Source organism: Natator depressus, chromosome 6 (assembly GCF_965152275.1).
Source record: "Natator depressus isolate rNatDep1 chromosome 6, rNatDep2.hap1, whole genome shotgun sequence".
Classification (NCBI taxonomy): Eukaryota; Metazoa; Chordata; order Testudines; family Cheloniidae; genus Natator; species Natator depressus.
The window spans coordinates 473564-493727 of NC_134239.1; the positions used below are offsets into that span (position 1 = coordinate 473564).

At 61.6% G+C, this 20164-nt stretch overlaps 1 protein-coding gene across 1 annotated transcript; it reads right to left on the bottom strand.

Annotated features, from left to right (window-relative positions):
• Positions 1-3290: 3290 nt before the first annotated feature.
• On the bottom strand, positions 3291-17782 carry LOC141989795 (uncharacterized). Its single transcript, XM_074956711.1, has 9 exons — positions 17645-17782; positions 15490-15816; positions 10259-10558; positions 9692-9796; positions 8285-8668; positions 7430-7741; positions 6222-6596; positions 5375-5728; positions 3291-3526 (listed from the first exon to the last, which is right to left on the bottom strand). Exons 1-9 carry the CDS (start codon positions 17724-17726, stop codon positions 3489-3491), a joined length of 2277 nt encoding a protein of 758 aa, XP_074812812.1. The 5' UTR covers positions 17727-17782; the 3' UTR covers positions 3291-3488.
• Between the last annotated feature and the right edge of the window lie 2382 nt (positions 17783-20164).

Consider the following 20164-nt stretch of genomic DNA (forward strand, 5'->3'; position numbering starts at 1 on the left):
TGAAGGATCTGTTAGATAAATGGGTCCAAGGAAGGGGTGTCACTAGCTTTAACGGAAATGTGTGATTTGATAGCTCAGGAGCAATTCCTGAATATGTCCAAGGAGGAAATAAAACAGTGTTTATGGGATAAGGAAATGGACTCAGCAGAAAGTCTTTCTTCTTATGCTGGTCAATATGAGCAGTCCCAGACTGCCAAAGAGGCGGGGCAAGCCGGAACAAAACGGGTGGAGGGAGGAACAACCCTGGTCGCAGTTGGAGTGGATATCAGAAGGGACACCCTCAGACCACACCTTACTACCAGGGGCAGCCCAAGGACCCAACTACACACCAAGGAATACTCCAGACACCTTATCATTCTGCCACACTCTTCTCCAGCAACCCACCTCGCCCCAGTGATCCATCAACTGGACGATGTTTTAAATGTAACAAGCCAGGGTATGTGAAGGCCAACTGCCCCAAGAACCCCAACAGATTACAGTTCGTTGCACCGGAATCACACCAGAGGTCCGCAGGCCCAGATACCTCCCAGATACCCTTGGAGCGGCGGGAAACTGTGAGTGTGGGCGGGAAGAAGGTCACCGCGTGGAGGGACACCGGAGCACAAGTGTCAGCTATCCATGCTTCCCTAGTGGACCCCAATTTAATCGACAAAGAAATCCAAGTGACAATTCAACCCTTCAAGTCCAACTCTTTCCATTTGCCTACAGCCAAGTTGCCTGTCCAGTACAAGGGCTGGTCAGGAACGTGGACTTTCGCAGTCTATGATGATTATCCCATCCCCATGCTGTGGGGGGAAGACTTGGCCAATCATGTGAAGGGGGCCAAGAGGGTGGGAATGGTCACCCGCAGCCAGGCTAAACAAGCCATGAGGCCTAGCTCTGTTCCGGAAACTTCTATCAGGACCCGGTCAGAGGTGATGGACCCGGACCCCAGGCCAATGTCTGCAACAGCAGTAGTGGATCCAGTCCCAGAGACCCAGACGGAGCCAGTCTCAGAACCAGAAACGGCGGAACAACCAGCACCAGACCCATTCCCAGCACTGAACCCAGTACTTGCAACCCCAACACCAGGCAGGAAAAGGGGGTAACAGGGGAGGGGTTCAGGCTGGGAGCTGCCTGGGGGGGAGGGGTCCATTTGAAGGACTCTCCCCCACTCCGATATCCCCACACAGAGCACCAGCAAATTCACTGATCACAGCCCAGGGGGTTGCAGAGAGCCGGCCCCTGTTGTGACACAGGAACAGGCCGGCCACCCGCAGGGACTGGCTGCCGTGAAGGGATGTGGAGCAGCCTCTTGGCCCTGTTCAGGGAGTTCCCAGCTCAATGTTCAAGGCCTGGGGGAACAAGTCACTGGATACCTGCCCTGGCTGGGTGGGAGGCTGCCCTGCCTGGCACAGGCAGACCTGGCCCCCGTGTGCAACCCCCAGGCCGGGATCTAGCCCAGGAACTTTGACCAAACTCCTGCTGCTCTCCAGCGCCGGCCAGTGAGAGCGCCTGGCACCTGCGCTATAGAAACCACTCGGGCTGCTATTAACGGCTGGCTTAGACCCAGCCCCCCGCGGGCTGGGACCTGGTGACGCAGGGACTGACTCTCCCCACAGGGCACAGGGCTCGTCTCCAGGAGAACGCTGCATCCGTGTAAGCGGCTCAGGGCGGTTTAGTCAGTCGGGGCCCGTTTAACGTGGTCAGTGTAAACTCGCACTGCGCGTCACACCGACACAACTCTCCATGTGGACTAGCCAAAGACCAGGAGCATGGAACTGTCAGCAGCAAGGGGGGGCTGGGGACAGGGCGGACAAGGGGAGGAAGGGGCCAAGCTCAGAGCCCTCCCAAAATATCTGTGCACTGGGGGTGAAATGGGTGGGGATGAGGACCCAGTGAATGTGATGTACCAGGGCCCCAAAAGTCTCTGGATGGGCCTGGCTTGGGGACAGTCTGCTTGGTGGAGTCCCTGCCACAGGAGAGCAGAATGACCCATGTGCTCAGCCCCTGCCAGCGGAAACGCCCCATCCCTGCGCCTCAGAGACCTCACACCAGCATCCAGCTCCCGCAGAGTAGCCAGTGCCCGGGGGAGGCTGCAGGGAGAAATAGCTCCATGCCCAGAAACGGGGGAGAGGAGCTGGGGTTAGACGCTGTTGGGTGATTGTGCACATCTGGCACAGCGCTCCGGCACCACCGCGATGAGCCAGAGAGACTAGCCTGGGCCCTTCCCCCCTGCAAGGCGAGAGCTAAAGGGTTGGAGAACAAAGGAATCCAGTGACCTCCTGGCCCAGGAAAGGGACAAAGCCCAGAGGAGGAGGGGCTGGAGGGAGTTTCAGTTTGGGGCTGGCTGGGACATGGAGTGAAGGGCAGACGGGGTTGTCTGGCTTACTGCCCCCCAAAATGGACCCAGCTGAGGGGTCCTGTTCTCTGCACCTACAAGCTCTGTGTTAGACCATGTTCCTGTCGTCTAATAAACCTCCTGTTTCCCCGGCTGGCGGAGAGTCCCGTCTGACTGCGGAGTTGGGGGGCAGAACCCTCTGGCTTCCCCAGGACCCCGCCTGGGCGGACTGGCTGTGGGAAGCGCACGGGGGGGCAGAGGAGGCTGAATGCTCTGCGGTCAGACCCAGGAAGGTGGAAGCCGGGTGAACTGTGTGTCCTGCAGACAGGCTGCTCCTAGAGAGGAGACTTCCCCAGAGTCCTGACTGGCTTCGTAGGGAGCAGTTCCAGAGCATCGCCCGGGGACTCCGTGACACAGGGTGTTAGCCATTCTCTGTGTCCAGACCCCTGCACACACCTGCCCTCTAGGGCTCTGCAATGATCATACACCCTTATCCCACCACCTAGAGACTTAAGAACTGCATAGGGGAAACTGAGGCACCCCCACAATGTTCAGAGGAAACATTAGGAACAGTCCCGCTTCATCACAACCGGACATGACATACTTTGTAGAAGTTCTCGTACAGTTGTATCTGTCACAGAGTGTGGGGGAGTCCAGGCCCTGCACCCCTCTTCCTGGGATTCACTGAGACTCTCAGCCAGCCAGTAAAACAGAAGGTTTATTGCACCACAGGAACACAGTCCAAAACAGAGCTTGTGGGGACACCCAGGACCCCTCAGTCAAGTCCTTCTGGGGGAGCAGGGAGCTCAGACCCCAGCCCTGGGGTTCCCGGTGTTCCTCCACCCAGCCCCAAACTGAAACTAACCCCCCCCCAGCAGGCCCCCTCCTCCAGCCTCTGTTCACATTCCCAGGCAGAGGTGTCACCTCCCCCTCCTGGCTCAGGTGACAGGCTCTCAGGTCTCCCCTCCCCAGGGCACAGTCCCAGGTCAGCACTCCCCCCTCCCTGCTGCATCACATCGTCACAGTATCACAGTGGCAATCCCAATGCTATACACAGTCACATGTCAATCATACAGCATCACAAGGGGTCAGTTCATTCTCTCCTCTGCGAGTAGTTTGCAGCCGGCTCGCTCTCCCCAGCACCGGCCGTGACGTGAGTGCAGGGCGGTCAAAGAACGGCCGTGTCTCCATGGAGAAGCGGCCAACCTGGAGGGATGAAGAGAAGTGGGAATGAGGCCCCTGCCTGGGGACCCTGTGAATACACCAGGCTCAGTCCCCGCTAGCTGACCCACCTCTGCTCCCCACGCTGCCAGGCCCTGCCATCCACAGAACAGACCCTGCCCTGAGAGGGGGAGAAACCACCCCATGGCCTCACCCAGGTGGGTGCCAGGTTCTGGCTGGCCCCAGAGCTCGCTGCCTGCCCCGGTAATCCTGGGACATACCGAGTTCAGACCTGGCTGTAACTGCTCCAGGCTGGGTATCGGGGAAACAGCCCCCGCTGCCCCTGAGCTCTTCCCTTCCCAGGCCAGAGAACCCAGGCTGCCAGCGTGGTCAGGTACCGGCCACCCCAGACGCTGACGGTGAGGGAGTGTGGAGAGCTGAGCTATGTCCCACGCTGGCTGGTCAGGCGGAGAGCTGTAACGTGTCTCCCCAGAGAACAGACTAGGGCCCTGCTGGGAAAGGGGGCAGGTGGGGTCACACCGGGCTGATCTCTAGTATTAAATCCCACGCACCCGAACGAGGAAGCAGCAGGACTGGGCCAGGAATCCCCCAGGGCTCGTAATGTGCTTGTAATGGCCAGTGGGGACGGAGGGGGTGCAGGGCGAAAAGAAGCTAATCGTGCCATGGGGCAGCGTGTCGGTCTTTACCCCCTAACTCCGCCCCACGGTGCCGGCCTTATACCGGTGAGGGGAGCCCATCCAGGGCTGTGTCTGGTCCCTCGGCCCGCCACAGCCCCTCGGGGCAGACGAGCCCCCGTCACCAGGAGCCAGGAGCGTCTCTGCCCCAGGCCCCCAGCTGCTGCTGCTCCCCAGGGGTGAGCTGGGGCTCACGGCACAGATGTCGCCTCACAATTTCCTGCCCCGTTTTCCAGCCAAGGAGCACGGGGGGGGGGGGGGGGACGGGACGGGATGGGACGGGGGGCTCTCCTGTGAGGGCTGCCTGGCTACTGGTGTATGGAAACCATGGGAGATGGTGGCCATCTTTGGGACGGGCAGCCTCATTTTCATGTGGTCGGCCATCTTTCCTGAGGGCAGCCAGTAGAGTCAGTCCCATTGAAGCAACAGGAGACAGCAGCCATCTTTACTGAGGGCGCCCTCGCTACTGGAAAAGGGACCATCCCTGCTGAGGGTTTGAGTAGCTTCAACCCCAGGAGGTGGCGTGAGCCCCACGGCAAGGTGTGGGGAGCAGCAGCTCCCCTGGGCAAGGGCCAGTTGTGCCCATAAGAGCAAGGACTGGGTACACCATTCATCGCTTAGCTTAATTACAGCTTAATGTCTTCGCCTGTCCCTTCGCCGCTGGTTGTCAGTGGGGTTTAGTCATGGCAGCGTGGGAAGGAGACAGACCCAGCTGTTATTAGCAAACAGCGTCAGCAAAGGTCGGATGCTTTAGGTAAAACCTTCTCAGAGGTCCCATTCCCGAACCAGATCCCAGATTTCGTTGAAATTCCCTAGAAAATTCCTCCTCTGCCCTCAGACCCTGGGCTGTGAGTTTGGGGAGGACACACTGTTCTCCTCCTGCGAAACAATCAGGGTGAGTCCCCGCCTCAAGTGGAAAACTGAACCCCGTTTTAAACAGAGGGGCTGCTGCACCCGCCCATCAATTCTCTCCAGACCTGACAACCCTCTTTCCCCAGCACGGGGGGACCCTGCGAGCAGCCCACGGGCAAGTCCCCAAACGTTCCAGGACCCGCCCCACATGCCGGGAACCGGCCGGAGGAGGCTCAGCCCAAAGCGACGCTTTGTCTGGATGCTCCAGGTGCCTGAGAGCAGAGACCTCCTCAGCCACAGCAACCCCAGCGTCAGCGCGGCCCTGCCCGGTCCCGCTCGCTCGTACCTCGGAGCTCCAGCGGCCCAGTGGATTTTCCTTCAGGCTCCTGCAGGGTTTGATGTTCCACGGAACACAGGTACTCTGCCCCGTGGTCCTCGGGCACCGAGGGGGTGAAGCGGAGCTGGGACGTCACGCTGTAGGATTTCCCGTCTGGCGCGGCTGTGGGGTCTGGAGTGACAATCTTGTGGGTGCCCAGAGTGTCTAAGCACCGGAACTCCAGCTCTCCTCTTTTCTGTCGGTACCAGGTCACGCTCAGCGCCTTGGGGTAGAACCTGGCTATTTGGCAGCTCAGTGTTACCTGCTTCCCGGGGGCCAGGGCCTCTGACGGGGAGATCTCGCACAGAACTGGGGCCTGTGGGACTAGACCATGTGGAAATTGCACGTTATAGTTACGGCACCTGGAAATCTGACACACGCTCCCCATCACCATCTGGTCTGACCTGGCCCCAGGCCCCGTGTCCCCAGCAGCCTCTGCCAGGCCCTCCCCTCACCCAGCGAGAGCTCCTCTGAACGACTCCTGTGACACCCACAACCTCAGGGGTGCTGGGGTTACCCGGGAGAGGGGTCAGGAGTGGGTGGAGGCCACAACTGCCCTGCCGGTGGGGGTCAGCTGAGCTCACAACCCCTCTGCCTGCAGGCATTAGGTAAATCCACTTCCCTGCACACGCAAACGAGCCAGACTGCTCCAGTCACCAGCGAGCTCAGATGTGGCGCCAGTTGGTCAGAAGAGCCCAGGGCCACGTTCCCCAGCGCTCAGCACCAACATGCTGAGCTCTCCTGTGAATATCACCACTTACTCTGGTGCCTAGATGGGAGCTGAGCTGTTTGGAAAAGCGGGGCCTTGGAAACTGACCTCCTACACGCAGCTCCCCGCTGTGTCTCTCCAGGGGGGTCTGTAGGGTGACGTGTCCCACCCGGCAGACATACTCTGCCCCCTGGTGTCTCTGCACCGAGGGGGTGAAGCTGAGTCTCGTCTCCTGCTGGAAGCTTTTCCCGTCCTGTGTGCGGGGAGCTCCGGGCTCGATTCTGTACACGGGAGAGTTTTCTAGAGGAACCAGGATGTCTCTCTTGGCCTCATCCTCAAATCGAGATGCTGTAGGTGATATCTGCTTCCGGAGCCAGGTCACACTCAGCACTGCGGGGAAATGCCCCGCCACGTGGCAGCTCAGGGTGATTTCCTCCCCTGCCATCACTGACTCAGGTTTGGAGATTTCCGACATGGCTGGGGCTGGAGAATGAAACATCCAGAGACAGTTACAGGCCCCGTAAGGGGGCGATGGGGCCTGGCAGGGGCTGCTCCCCCATTCCTTCAGACAGGAGAGATCTGACCCCTTAGTGGGGCTGGTGTCATGGAGTGTGGGGGAGTCAGGGCCCTGCACCCCCACTTCCTGCGATTCACCGGGACTCTCAGCCAGCCAGTAAAACAGCAGGTTTATTAGACGACAGGAACACAGTCCAAAACAGAGCTTGTGGGTACACCCAGGACCCCTCAGTCAGGTCCATCTTGGGGGGTGGGGAGCGCAGACCCAGGTTCTGGGCCTCCCTCCGTTTCCCCAGCCAGCTCCAAACTGAAAACCCTTTTTCCTGTCTTCCTCAGCCAGACCCCCCAACTCCTCCTCCCCCTTTGTCCAGTTTCCCAGGCTGAAGGAGTCACCTGACCCCAACCCCCTCCTGGGCTCAGGTTACGAAGGGCAGCCTCCACCTGTTACATGCTGGCAATCAAGTGTCATCGCTCAGTGAAGTCACCCCCTTATTTCCCATCACCATCTAGTATTGGTGCAGTACCCCAGGGAAACTGAGGCACACTCCATGTTAGCAGAAGGAGTAAAACTAGTAAAACTCCCATGCAACATTACCAGGTTAATACTCCCTACTCCGTCACAGCTGGTACCCCATAAAATCACCCCCGGGTGTGACACTGTTACACCCCGACCCATCGGCGTCTCCAGCCGGAAAGGGGGACGAGGAATATTAGCTCCCAAACCTCATCCATCCCTCAGGGACCCTGCGGGGGCAGCGATTCCTGCTCATTCCCCGTCCGACCCCAAGGAGCCCCCTCACCTGTGTCCCCGGCTCTGATCTCTCTCTCGATCGGGGGCTCTCGGGGGCTTTGCTGAACGGACACTCGGACTCTGAGCCCCAGACGGTTCAGTTCCCGGCTGGGGATTCTCCAGACGCTGGTCGCGCTGAACGTGAGATCCGGGTTCTGGTTGTAGTCGGTTGGTCCAGACTTTTCCCAAACTTTCCCATCACAGCTCCACTCGATAAGGTGAATCTCCCTGGGGTAAAAGTTCTGGATCTGGACGGCAAACGGCACCTCCTCCCGGGGCTCCCAGTGCGGTAACACCTGGATCTCGGACACCTGCGGCTGGGCTGGGCAGACAGCAGGAGTGTCAGTGAGAGCAGGGGCTGGGGAGCTGAGGGGATTTACCCCACACTGGGATCCCACAGAGGGAAATCTCATCCCTGCTCACTGTGTAATTCACAATCCCTTCTCAGCTTGTTCTTCCTGCTTCCGATCCCCCTGGGGAACCAGAGACTGGGCGCGGAGCAGTGGGGAGCTTAGATCTCTGCTTGTACCCCTCACAACCTCCATCCCCTCCCATCCGTGCCCCCCATGACGAGGGGAGACTGGGGACGGAATCCAGCCCAGGAACCTCCCCGCCCTTCACCCTGGCTCAGCAGGGCAGCGGGGGCAGATGGAGACCTGAAATCACAGCAACACCCGACCCCAGACTGGCTCCCTCAGCCCTCACCTGCGACGTTCTCAGCGAGCAGAGAGCAGCCCCAGGCCCCCCAGCCCCGGAGACCGAACTCTTCTTGCCTGGTGTCTCCTGACGCCCTCCAGGCCCAGCAACCCTACAGGCAGGACAGGATCCCCCCCATGAGGGGGAACGCAGCCCTGGGGACACTCACCCCACGGCCGGATCTCCCCGGACTCTCGCTGCTCTCGGATCCCTCTGGCCTCGTGGTGGAAGCTGCACCTGACCCGCGCCCCGTCGTCCTGCACCGTGGGGGTGAAGCTCAGGGAGGCCGTGAGGCAGGTCCCTGATCTCTCCTGTGTCGCTCTCCAGCCGTGGGGCTGGGGGTGTAACAGCGGCTGGAGCTCAGGCCCCTCCCCGGCCTCGCTGACCCCGTCAGCCCCGATCACCGTCCTGTCCTCTCCGTGTATCCGCTCCCACGTCACAGCCGTGTCCTCGGGGAACGTCCCCTCCATGGCGCAGCTCAGGGTCACCTCCTGTCCCAGGAGATACTGCGACGGCCCCAGCACCTCGGAGACGGAGTAGGGGGCTCCCCTGCCTGGGGTCAGAGTGACACAGGGGGTCAGTGTGGGGGGGTCTGGAAGATGCGTCCGGCCGGCACTTGGGGCCGGGAACCTCCCCTGGGGATGGGCCCTGCCCTAGGTGACAGGTAGGGCGGCAGGAAGGGTGAAGTGCCCCCACGGATTTCTGCTTGGCCTGACGGGGGAGGGAGGGAGGGAGAGGGGCTCCCTTGTCCCGCTGTCCCTCAGCTCTCGGCCCCTGTCCCTCGCAGCCGGGCCCTGGCGGGGCGCGGACGGGGTGGCCCCCACCTAGCCCGTGGGGCTCCCTCTCCATCAGCTGTGACGCAGCACGTCAGCGACCCAGAGCAGCCGGCGTGAGAAGTGGGTCCCTCTGGCCCCCAGCTGCCAGGCAGAGCAACCAGGCAAGTGGGGGGGAGGCGCGGCAGGAGGACAGAGACACCCCCCCAGCAGGTATCTCTGGTGCGGGGCAGAGCACGGCAGCCCCCACACTGGGCGCAGGTTCCCTGGCCCCTGCAGCACTGGAGATGGGGGCATTGCCCACCCCCGCCCTGTGTCGGCGACCTGTGGGGAGACCCTGTGAGACTCCCAGGGCCAGGGCTGACCCCAGCCAGGCCCAGAGGCACATGCTCCCTGCCCATGGCCCCAGCCCCCCAGGAGCCAGCGGGGGAGATTGGCTGCCCTGGCCTAGGGAGGTGGGGCTGGAAGTTCCTCCCAGAGGTGACACATGGGGCAGTCACGTGTCCCCCTTTACACTGTGCCCCCCAGTATCAGGAGGTGCAAGTCGTCTGCTGCAGGGGGCTCAGTCTGTAGAGAGACCCCCCCCCAGCCCTGCAGCCCATGGGGTGTCCCTAGCTGTGTCCCTGTCCCCTCAGCCCCCCCCAGACTCTCTGCTCCCTCTGGGGCCACGCAGACCCCCAGCCCTGCAGCCAGTGGGGTGTCCCTGGCTGTGTCCCTGTCCCCTCAGCCCCCCCAGACTCTCTGCTCCCTCTGGGGCCACGCAAGCCCCCCCCCCACTGGCCAATGGCACCGTCCCCCGTTACCTTCCCGCCTCTTCCTCCAGCAGTAAATGGCTACTGCAGCCGCAGCTCCCCCTGCGACCAGGATCCCCAGGGTCGCCCCGATCGCGGCGCTGGTGTGATCTGCTCCTGCTCCGGGACGGGAAAGGGAGAGAAAGTCAGACCCGGCTCACGGCACCTCCCCATGGGGTGCGGTGCCCTCCCCGCTCTGCCCCCACCCGCCAGGGGCTGCAGGATGGAGGCACAGGGCTGCCTGGGGCTCACTGGGCCTGTCCCTTCACAGTGTATATTGTCAGGCAGAATTACAGCCTTGTTCTGTCCCCAGCCTGTGTGTGGGGGGGGAAGCTGGGGGTCAGAGGGTGCCGGCTACCCTGGCGTTTCTGTTATAAAGCCACAGTCAGACCTCAGCCCTCCTCTGGCCTCCTGCCGCCCCCCACTACTGTACTGGGCCCCTTCAGCCCTGGGGGCTCCAGCATCCCACCCCCCATCCCCAATGTACCATCCTGGGTCTCTGCTGGGGTCCCCTGTCAGACTCAGTGGAGTGCACCCTTCAGCCCATAACACGCAGCTGGGAGCCCAGCACCCCCTCACCTGTGACAGCCAGGGGGAACCCCTCCCGCAGGGGCTGAGCCAGAGCCGCGTGGCTGACGTGGCAGGAGAAGAGGCTGCCGGAGTCGCTCGCGGTGGGGGTGAAGGTGTAGGTCAGGGTGAGGTTAAAGGTCCCGTCCGGGTTCCTCTGGGGGGCAGAGCGGGTGGCGTCGGTCAGAACCCGCCCGTCTCTCAGCCACGTGACGGTGACGTCCCCGGGGTAGAATCCCCACACGTGGCAGGAGAAGGAGCTCGCTGTGTCTCTCCTGGCCGATCGCCAGGGGATGGAGAGTCTGGGAGCAGCTGGAACGAGAGAGACAGTCCTGGGGCCGTGTCTGGACGTATACTTCATAATTTTGGGTTACCCCCATGAGCCAATCTGAGCGTAAATTATACAGATATACCCATGTCCCACCAGCAATAAATCTATATTGTTCTGGTGCACAGAACACCGCGGGTCACCGGGGAGGTTTTACCCCAGTAGGATGGAGGAAGGCGCTTCAGACATGGTGATTGAGGGTATGTAGTTGTCACGGGGTCCCCGGGCGATGCTCTGACCTGCTCCCCATGAAGCCGGGCAGGACTCTGGGGAAGTCTCCTCTCTGGGAGCCGCCTGTCTGCAGGACACACAGCTCACCCGGCTTCCCCCTTCCTGGGTCTGACCTCGGAGCATTCAGCCTCCTCTGCCCCTCCGGGCACTTCCCACAGAGAGTCCGCCCAGGCGGGGTCCTGGGGAAGCCAGAGGGTCCTGCCCCCCAACTCCGCAGTCAGACGTGACTCTCAGCCAGCCAGTAAAACAGAGGTTTATTAGACGACAGGAACATGGTCTAACACAGAGCTTGTAGGTGCAGAGAACAGGACCCCTCAGCTGGGTCCATTTTGGGGGGGCAGTGAGCCAGACAACCCCGTCTGCCCTTCACTCCATGTCCCAGCCACCCCCAAACTGAAACTCCCTCCAGCCCCTCCTCCTCTGGGCTTTGTCCCTTTCCCCGGCCAGGAGGGCACCTGATTCCTTTGTTCTCCAACCCTTTAGCTCTCACCTTGCAGGGGGGAAGGGCCCAGGCCATCAGTGGCCAGGAAACAGGGTGTCGGCCATTCTCTGTGTCCAGACCCCTGCACACACCTGCCGAACTCGGCACTCAGCTGTCTGGGTGCACTTCACGTACCTGTTGGGCAGCTGGATTCCCCCTAGAGGAATTACATCCAGGGGCAGGATTCATAGATTTTGTGGCCAGAAGGAACCATTACCATCATCTCATCTGACCTGCCGCATACCCAGCGCCGAGAGCCCCCCCCAGTCAGTCCTGCCGCCAGCCCGGCACGTCTGGGGGAGCTAGAGAGTGTCTGTTAGAGAGACGTCCCGTCGGGAGTTAGAGACTCGGGACAACCCACCACTTCCCTCGGTGAGTTGTTCCAGCCATTTAGTCTCCTCCCTGGGAAAGACGTGCACATGGTCTCTAGTCTGAACGTGTCTTGCTTCAACTTCCAGCCCCTAGATCCCGTTCTGCCTTTGTCTGCTGGGCGGAACAGCTGTCTGCTCTCAGACATCGGTCCCCCAGGCAGGTCCGTAGGGCCTGTGATCACGTCCCCTCTGAACCGGCTCTCGGTCACACCTGTCGGCTGTGCACACAGGATACGGCCAGCGGTCAGCGCCCCCGGGGCGGTCAGTCACGGCGCCCACGGTGCGGCCTCTGTGGCCCAGCGTTCCAGGAAAGCACCCAGGCTGCACCTCCAGTATCTGCTGGCGTCTCTCCGCTCGCGTGTGGGACAGGAAGGGTCTCCGAGAAGGTCACCCGTGCTTTCTCTTTCAGCCCCTTTCCATGAGACCTGGGGCTCCAGTGACCTGTGAAGTGTTTTCTGAACCCGTGTCATTGTACCATCACCCACGGAGCCTTGCCCGAGTCTTCAGGCGCCCACCCAGTCCTGCAGTGAGGTGTATGGACGTCGCTCCAGGACGACAGCCCGACGTCCTGCTGGCCTTGTGGCCCCTGCTGAAGTCCTTTTAACACTGACTCCCTGTCGAGGGTTGTTTGCCTTCTTTGGAGGTTTTTTTGGGCCTGTTTGACATCCCCAAGGATTTGGCCAAGAATCCACCCCCAGCGTGTCCTGTTGAGACCCTGGTTCCTTTGCCACAGCTCAGATTTCCAAGACTTTCTTCTCTCCTGCTGCACTGAGAACCTGTCAACCACTGGACACGTCTCTACGCTTTGAGTTGCTCCTTGTTTCTTTCCTCTGGTGATCACACCCAGGTCTGCTTCTGGCTCTGCGGAGTGTCTCCTCTTTCCCCCCTCGGTCACAATCTGCCGATTCTCCTCTTGGTTTTGCACCCTCCCCTGCTCCCTTGGAACCAATTCCTGTTTGTGGTGGGCCGGGCAGCGATGTGGCCCGGCGGCCAAGAACTAGGGTGGCTCTGATGCGACCCGGGGCCGGTGGCTGTCCGCCAGCACCAGGAATCTTTTCCTGCACTCGGGCCAGCAACTTGCACGTCACGCACAGGAAGTGTCGGTCGTCAGGCAGGAAACAGAGCATGGCACATCCCTCACGTGTCGTGACAGCTGTTCCAACGCTGGCCACCACCGGTTACACAGAACTGGAGCTGGAGAAAGAGCCTTCCCCTCCCCCTCCTGCAAACTCCCTCCCTGCCCAACGCGGAGTGAGAATTAAATCCCAGACAGAGGCACAGAATTTCCACACCCTGTCCCAGGAAGGAGCCTTGGGTCTCCATCAGTGTCTGGCAGGACCTTTCCCGAGAAGGGACCTTTGACACTCCCAGGAGCGTCACAAAGGCGCGAGCACCAACCTCAGGGCAGACCCAGGCCCAAACTCCACATGGGCTGTGAGTTCCACACTTACACGTCACCAGCCAGCTGTACCAAGTGCAAACCTCTCAGCACATTAACAGCCTTAAACGGAGTCACAGGCCGTATCCGGGGATACTCTGGTTCTCCCATCGCTGTAGTTAACCTACCTCCCCTAGAGGTGGTCGCGAGGTGGACAGAAGAATTTATCCGTCGACCTAGCGCTGTCTACACCGGGCATTATCTCAGCTTAACTCTGTCACTTAGGGGGTGGATTTCTCACACCCCGAGTGACACAGCTGAGTCAGTCTAACATTTTAGAGTAGCCCAGGCCTTAGTTCCTTTAGTCTGGGGGGTTTTATCCCCCTCCGGCCATGTGGTCTGAGCTGCAAACTCCGCTGATGGGAGGAGTCCACGTGCATGACCCATCTTCACGGGGCAGGTTGCAGAACCACAGGAAGAGTGGTTCGTCCTTTTGTGGACGGTTTCTCAGTCCAGGTGTAAGGAGTTTCCAGCTGTGAGATCCAGCCCTGCCCTGTCTGGTATCGATGGGTCTCCTCTTTCGGGAGGGGCATGACAATGTCTGTGGAAAAGCAGCTCTTCCCACTAACGTCCCTCTCCGGCGATTCCTGCGGCCACAGAGGCTCACGCTGGACCCGCTCCAGCGTCACATCACAAACGGGACACAGCGCTTCCACGTGAGATTAATGCAGGCGGCAACTCACAAGCATGGGACAGAGCCCAGACACCAAACACTTCCTGAGATTTCTAATACCGATCGGTGACGGAAAGCACCCCGGTATTCACACCCCAGACCCACCGCAATAATCTTTGTCCAGGATATGCCTGGGCGGGGGTCATATGGAAACTAAGAACTCACTGGTCAATAGTATCCTGGTGAACTGTGTGTAGCAACATTACATGTAAAGTTCTGGATCCCCCCGAATAAGGCTGGTTGCCACGTTCCAGCCACATAGCCCCGATGAGACAGGACTGGACAGGCAGGTCTTTAACAAAGGAATGTGTGTTGACCACCATTTACAAATAAAGTCTATACAGGGTCCTCAGACAGTGAGGGAGAAGACAGGAGACAAGGAAAATCTGCAAACATAGGTGAGAAAAACAGCGTGCACCCCCTTTTCCCCCCAGACACGTCACCTTCTTTACTGTCTGAACGTTAACCAGGGGTGACCCTCAGGGAAGTGCCTCTCAAAGGGTGACTGAACTATGCACGTGAGGGGCACAAACACCCCAAGCTCGCTCCCTACCCAGCTCTCTCTGTCTGACCTAAGCAGACAAAAGAAACAGCCTCTGGACGCTGGGAGCAGATCCTGGCCTGGGAATTTGGGCAGCAGTGTTATGGGGAACCCGTGGGAAGAACCTCACCTTGAACCAAGTCTAGTTTCTTACGTTCAGAAAACGTTTTATCTTTATTTCTCCTGTCGCCATTTCTGACTTTAGCACCTCAGACTTGTACTCACTTAAAATCTCTCTCGTTGTCGTGAAATAATCTTGGTTACTCTTTATTTAAAACGAATCCAGTGTTGGGAATGGCTGGGGTAACGCCCTGTACGGCAGCAGACTGTTGGAGCTCGGTCCCTGTCGAGGGGCGACGGACCTAAGCTGCCGGGGCTGCCCAGGAGAGGGCTGGACAGTGCAGAACACAGACTCCTGGGGGAACACCGGGGACGGAGAGCGTGTTGTAAGTACGTGGCCACGTCTGGAGGCAGCAGAGTGTGGCTGGGGTTTGCTGACAGGCTGCGGGGTCAGAGCTGCTGGCCCAGGGCTGTGGCTACACACAGACGCTCAGGGTGGGACCTGCAGGCTGTGGGTCTGGTTCTCAGGAGCCCGGGGTGGGAGCTGCAGCAGGAAGCGCTGGGAGGCACCCCAGGGTGCAGGGCAGGTGGTGACCCAGCTGCTGACCGGTCTGGACTCACTGTCCTGGCGATATCACCCCACAGGTGAGCCAGGCCGATTCCAGCGTGGTCTCTGCCAGCGTTCAGCTGAGACACGGGGACCTGGCACGAGCTGGCCCCTGGTCTGCCAGCGTCACAGTCACGCCGGCCGGTGGGGAGCCGGCTGTGTCTGAAATCCACCCCTGCCTCGCTCTGCCCGGGCCAGGGTTCACACCCGCGCCTGCCCGTCTACACACACCCTGTCGCGGGTTTAGCTTTCGCTGTTTCACCCTCCCTTAAACCTGACGCTTCTCAGCGTGCCCTGCACGGCTGTCTGCCGGTCACTGCCTGCACGGGGGGGCCGGTGTGGGGTTACTGAACTCGGTTTCAATTCACACCTTTCGTTAAACCAGAGCAACCCTGTGTAGACGAGTCCTCACCCCACCCGCTCCTCCCACCTGCGGGACTGTGGGACCAACGCGGGAACAGCCAGTCCCGAGTTCCCCGCTGGGGAACGTCCGAGCTCTTCTCCTGTCCTTACCGAGCACATGGAGGGTCGTCTCTCCCTGCAGCTGCTCCGCACCGTAACCAACCACACATTGATACGGCCCCTCATCCGACACCGTCACCCTGGAGAGCGACAGGGAGGCGTCCCCCGTCTCCAACTCCTGCTCCGACACGCTCGCTCCGGGCTGGGATTGTCCCCTGCCCTGGTCGTACTGCGCGATCCTCTCCTCAAACAGAAACCACTGAACCCGCAGGGAGCGCAGATCGACTGGCCCCCCGACGTGGAACCGACATTTCAGCAGCGCCCCAGAGCCCAGCGGGGCCCGGGAGGAGGGATCTGTGACTATCCGCAGCCGGGAACCTGCACAGGGAAAGAGAAAATCACGCTCTGGGGCTCTGGGCAGGGCTGGGCCGTGCCGGGGGGAGGTCACTGCCTGGGGATGGACGAGCCAGTGGGGGGATCTGGTCCCGCAGGGAAGAGGGGGTGGTGGGGTACCTGGGGCAGGTGCTGGCTGTTCTCTGGCTCCCCTGGGTGTGTCAGTGACTAGACACCTGCCCCCCCATTCTCCTTCCCAACCCGTCCCACACGGGCTCCCTCAGAGCCAGGACAAGGCATCAAAGGGAGGTTTTGCAAATAGCTCTGGGCTTCTCCTTGCATTCGCTCCGGCCCTGTCCACGCCCCTCGAGCGATCTCCATGGCCCTGTCTGCACGAGCCTGGCTCACCCCACTGGGGGCACAGAGCTGGGGCAGAGCTGGGGCAGAGCCGGGTTAGACGATACAGCATAATAAACCCCCCCCCCCCGACGATGGGACGCAGCAGGGAGGGGGGAGTGTTGACCTGGGAATGTGCCCTGGGGACGGGAGACCTGAGAGCCTGTCACCTGAGCCAGGAGGGGGAGGGGGAGGTGACACCTCTGCCCAGGAATGTGGACAGAGGCTGCAGCAGGGAACCTGCTGGGTGGGTTTAGTTTCAGTTTGGGGCTGGGTGGAGGAACACCGGGAACCCCAGGGTTGGGGTCTGAGCTCCCTGCCCCCCCAGAAGGACTTGACTGAGGGGTCCTGGGTGTCCCCACAAGCTCTGTTTTGGGGTCCAATAAACCTTCTGTTTTACTGGCTGGCTGAGAGTCTCAGTGAATCCCAGGAAGAGGGGTGCAGGGCCTGGACTCCCCCACACTCCGTGACAGGAGGTAAAACTCGGCAGATAAACTTTCGAACTCTGGGGCTGCCCTGACCAGGGACAGAGACTTTTGGGTCGTTGGACTTTTGGGACTTTGGGTGATTTGGGGTTGCTGGACTCAAGAACCAAAGGGAAAAGGGTATGCCCCAATTTGCTTGGGGTGGGTTTTTGCTCATGGGTTGTGTTATGGATCCTGTTGGGGGTGTTTCCCCAGCATAATGCCACATTGTTTCTCTCTGTTATTAAAAGGCTTTTTGCCACACTCAGACTATGTGCTTGCGAGAGGGGAAGTATTGCCTCTTGGAGGTGCCCAGCGGGGGTGGTATATATTTGTCCCAGGTCACTGGGTGGGGGCTCGAGCCGGTTTGCATTGCGTTATTGGAACGGATCCCCTAGATACTGAACCCGGCCCTTGTTGCTGCCAACTCTGACGGGCAGAAGGGTTACACCCAGGATGAGAGGCCTTTACACGGCCATCTGCCCCAGGGCACGGGGGCTTGGTGATGGCTGGCAGTAGCCCAGACTGCGGCAAGGTGGGGATAGTGGGTTGGGGGCTCCCCAGGAAGGGGAGACCCAGAGGCAAAGTGTGGGGGTGCTGCCGGGGGCAGAACCCCAGAGAAGGGGGCACCGGGGTCTGTGAGGGACACGGGGGCCAGAGCTGTAGCGGGTCACCGGCCTCCAGAGGGCGCTCCAGGTGGGGAAGAGCGAATTCCCAACGACCAGCAGGAGGCGCCGCCGGGGTGAGCCCCAACCCCGTCCCTTGGCTCAGACCCCGACCCCCTGTCCTGCCCCCGGGATCCCCCGCGGCTCCCCCGTTCCCTCCCCCAGCTCCTGTCACACCCTGGGGCATTCACATGGGCTCCGGGCAGACTCGGCGGCTGAGGCCAGGCAGAGCTGGGCAGTGACGGACCCATCTGTGCCCAGGGCCCGTCCCCAGGACTTTACTCTGCTGGGGAGCCCCGGGGCCCAACCCTGCCCTCCCCCCAGAGACACAAGGGGGTCTGGACTTACCGGCCACCCCGAGGATGAGGAGGGGGATGAGGAGACCCCCCAGCCCCATGGTCCCTGCCCTCCTTCCCCACAGAGTCGCCATGTCTGGGGCTGTGAGTGAATTTGCTTTCGCTTTCCCTCCCACAGCGACTCACGAAGGGCCATAAAAGCAGGTGAAGAGGCAGGAATTGCCTTAGAGTCCCAAGTCCGTCCTGGCACAGAAACTAGCCACCGCCCCGCCCCGCCCAGCCCTGCAGGCTCGGAGCCGCTCCTGCTCCTCCCAGCGCAGAGGTGAGACCAGCCTTCCAGTCGGCCCCGTGAGCCCCAGGAGAAATGGGGAGCTGCTCCCAGCAGCTCACCCACCCTGGGGGTGTCCCAGCCAGACCCAGCAGGGCCCCTCTGGGGCTGGCGCTCGGGGACTGTGGCTGGGATCTGGGCACACTGGGTCTGGGTGCCGCGTGGGGTTGCTGGAGCCAGCGCTGGGCAAGGCCGTGCCCCCGTTGCCCCAGCCTGGGTTGCTCCGTGTAGGGAGCTCCGCGCCGCTCCAGGCCGGGGGGCCGGCCGTGCCCCTTTCACTGGAGCAGCTCCACTGATCGGCGCGAGTGTAAACAGGGCTCAAGTCCCACAATGGCCAGTTCCGCCCTTTGGCTCCATTTCCAAAGGCTCCTGCCATGAGCAGGGTCCCGGGGCCGCAGGGGGCAGGCAGGGCTGGCGTTGGCTCTGGGGCACCTCGGGGTAACTGCTTCCTCCTGGCCCGTCGGCCGTAGCCGCCCAGGGAGGCTGGGGCTGAGTCGGCAGCCCCCAGCATCGCAAACGGGCGTCTGTGAAGGGGCTTTAACTCTGCTGAGACGCGCTGGGTGGCAGGGACAGAGCGGGGGACGTGGGATTTGCTCCAAGGCGTCTGGGGGCTGCAGGGATCCGGGGCAGGCTGGCGGCTGCAGAGTTTGCTGACCACGGCGGTGAGTGAGCGGGGATGTTAGTGAAGCCGTGACAGACCCTCAGCCCGGCCGCTGTGACTGGGAGTCGGTGGGGCTCTGCGCAGGGGACGGTGAACACGGTGAAGTGTCGCCCAAAGAGAGATGGCTCCCGTTTCCAGCAGCTCAGCACCATCTGCATCACCCGTCACAGAGCAGCACCTGCTGGGGTGTCCGTGGCTGGGGCCCTGGCCCAGGGCTGGCGGGGCGGCCGAGGTGCTGGGCCCGTGGCAGGAGGGGCCGTCTCAGTTGTGGTGCGGTCAGGGCTGGAGGACCTGGCCCTGGCTGGAGCCTGCTGGCTGGGCCGTGTCTGTGGCAGAAGGCGGCGTGGCCTGAGCTGTGGTGGGTGCGTGGGCCCAGGCCAGCCGTTGGCAGTGCAGCCATAGGGCCTGGCCCTGAGCCGGGCGCTGGCGGCTGCCCGTGTTTCACACAGCGGGTGGTGCTGGCTGGCGGGGCTCTGGCTGGGCTGGGTCAGTTCCTTGGCCGAACCGGAGCCTGCGGGGTCACCCTGGGCCTGGCAGGGCCACAGGCTGCCCCCAGCCCTGCCTGGGATGAAGAGTTAGATCAGGCCCCAGCCCCGCAAGCCTCTGCCCAGTTACCCTGTGTGCCCAGCCCATGCCCAGCGCCCCAGGGGGGATGAGAGGCCCTGAGCCAGGGTGCGGATGCTGCAGGGTTGAAACACGGTGTAAGGCCGGTCAATGCACCCCACGGAGAGCAGACCTGCTTTCCAGGGACAGGCCTGCGTCCCCCCAGCCCCGCTCCACGTGCTGCCCCAGCTGGTGAGGGTCCCCCAGAGCTGGCCCCTCACAGACGCCCCTTCCCAGCATGTTACCAGTCATCCCCCACTGCCCATGGGAGCCAGGCCCCGCCCCGGGACCTCAGGGGGATCCTGCCTGGAGAAGCCAGGGCCACCCCTGTCCTGGGGACAGCGCTGGGCTCAGTGCCGGGGGTGGCCCCGAGCGCGGGAAGCTGAAGAGCTCTGCAGGATGCGTGAGGCCAGAGCGGATGTTACAGCCCAGGCCCCACCCGGGGTCCACGGACAGTTCGGGGCTCGGGGTGGGGGAGTTGTGGGGGCAGAGGAAAAATGGGAACTGAGTTGATCGTTGGGGGACAACAGGCCAGGCTGGGCCAGGGGGCAGGGTGGGTGGTTTGCAGGGGATGGGCCATGGGGGAGACAGGACTGTGGGCTTGTATGAGAATGGGGGTGAAAGTATTTTGGGGTGAGGGCTGAGGGGAGGGGGTTAAAGTGGGACTGAGAGGGGGAAATGGAGGTAGAGGGGGCGTGATATGGCCTGGGGTACAACCTGGACTTGGCAACTGCTCTACCCCCTTAACTCTCTAGCCCAGGGCACCTCTCCCACGACTCTGCCAGTGACCAGCAGTCCCTCCAGCCCTGGCTCTCCCCCAGCCTTTAGCCTGTGACCATGCAACCAGCACAGTTACACACAGGCTCTGCCGGCCCCTCCTGCACGGTGTAGAGGGAGACACCCGCACATCCCCCAGCCCCAGCCTGGCCCCCCAGGAATGTGCATCTTGCACAGCTCCAGACCCCCCTGGATCAGCGTAA

Coding starts and splice junctions, on each gene's coding strand:
- LOC141989795 (XM_074956711.1), bottom strand. CDS start 17,726: ATGGCGACTCTGTGGGGAAGGAGGGCAGGGACCATGGGGCTGGGGGGT. Junction 8,669..9,691: donor CTGGAGGAAGAGGCGGGAAG/GTAACGGGGGAC, acceptor CTCTGACCCCAG/GCAGGGGAGCCCCCTACTCC. Junction 7,742..8,284: donor CGGGGAGATCCGGCCGTGGG/GTGAGTGTCCCC, acceptor CTGTCTGCCCAG/CCCAGCCGCAGGTGTCCGAG.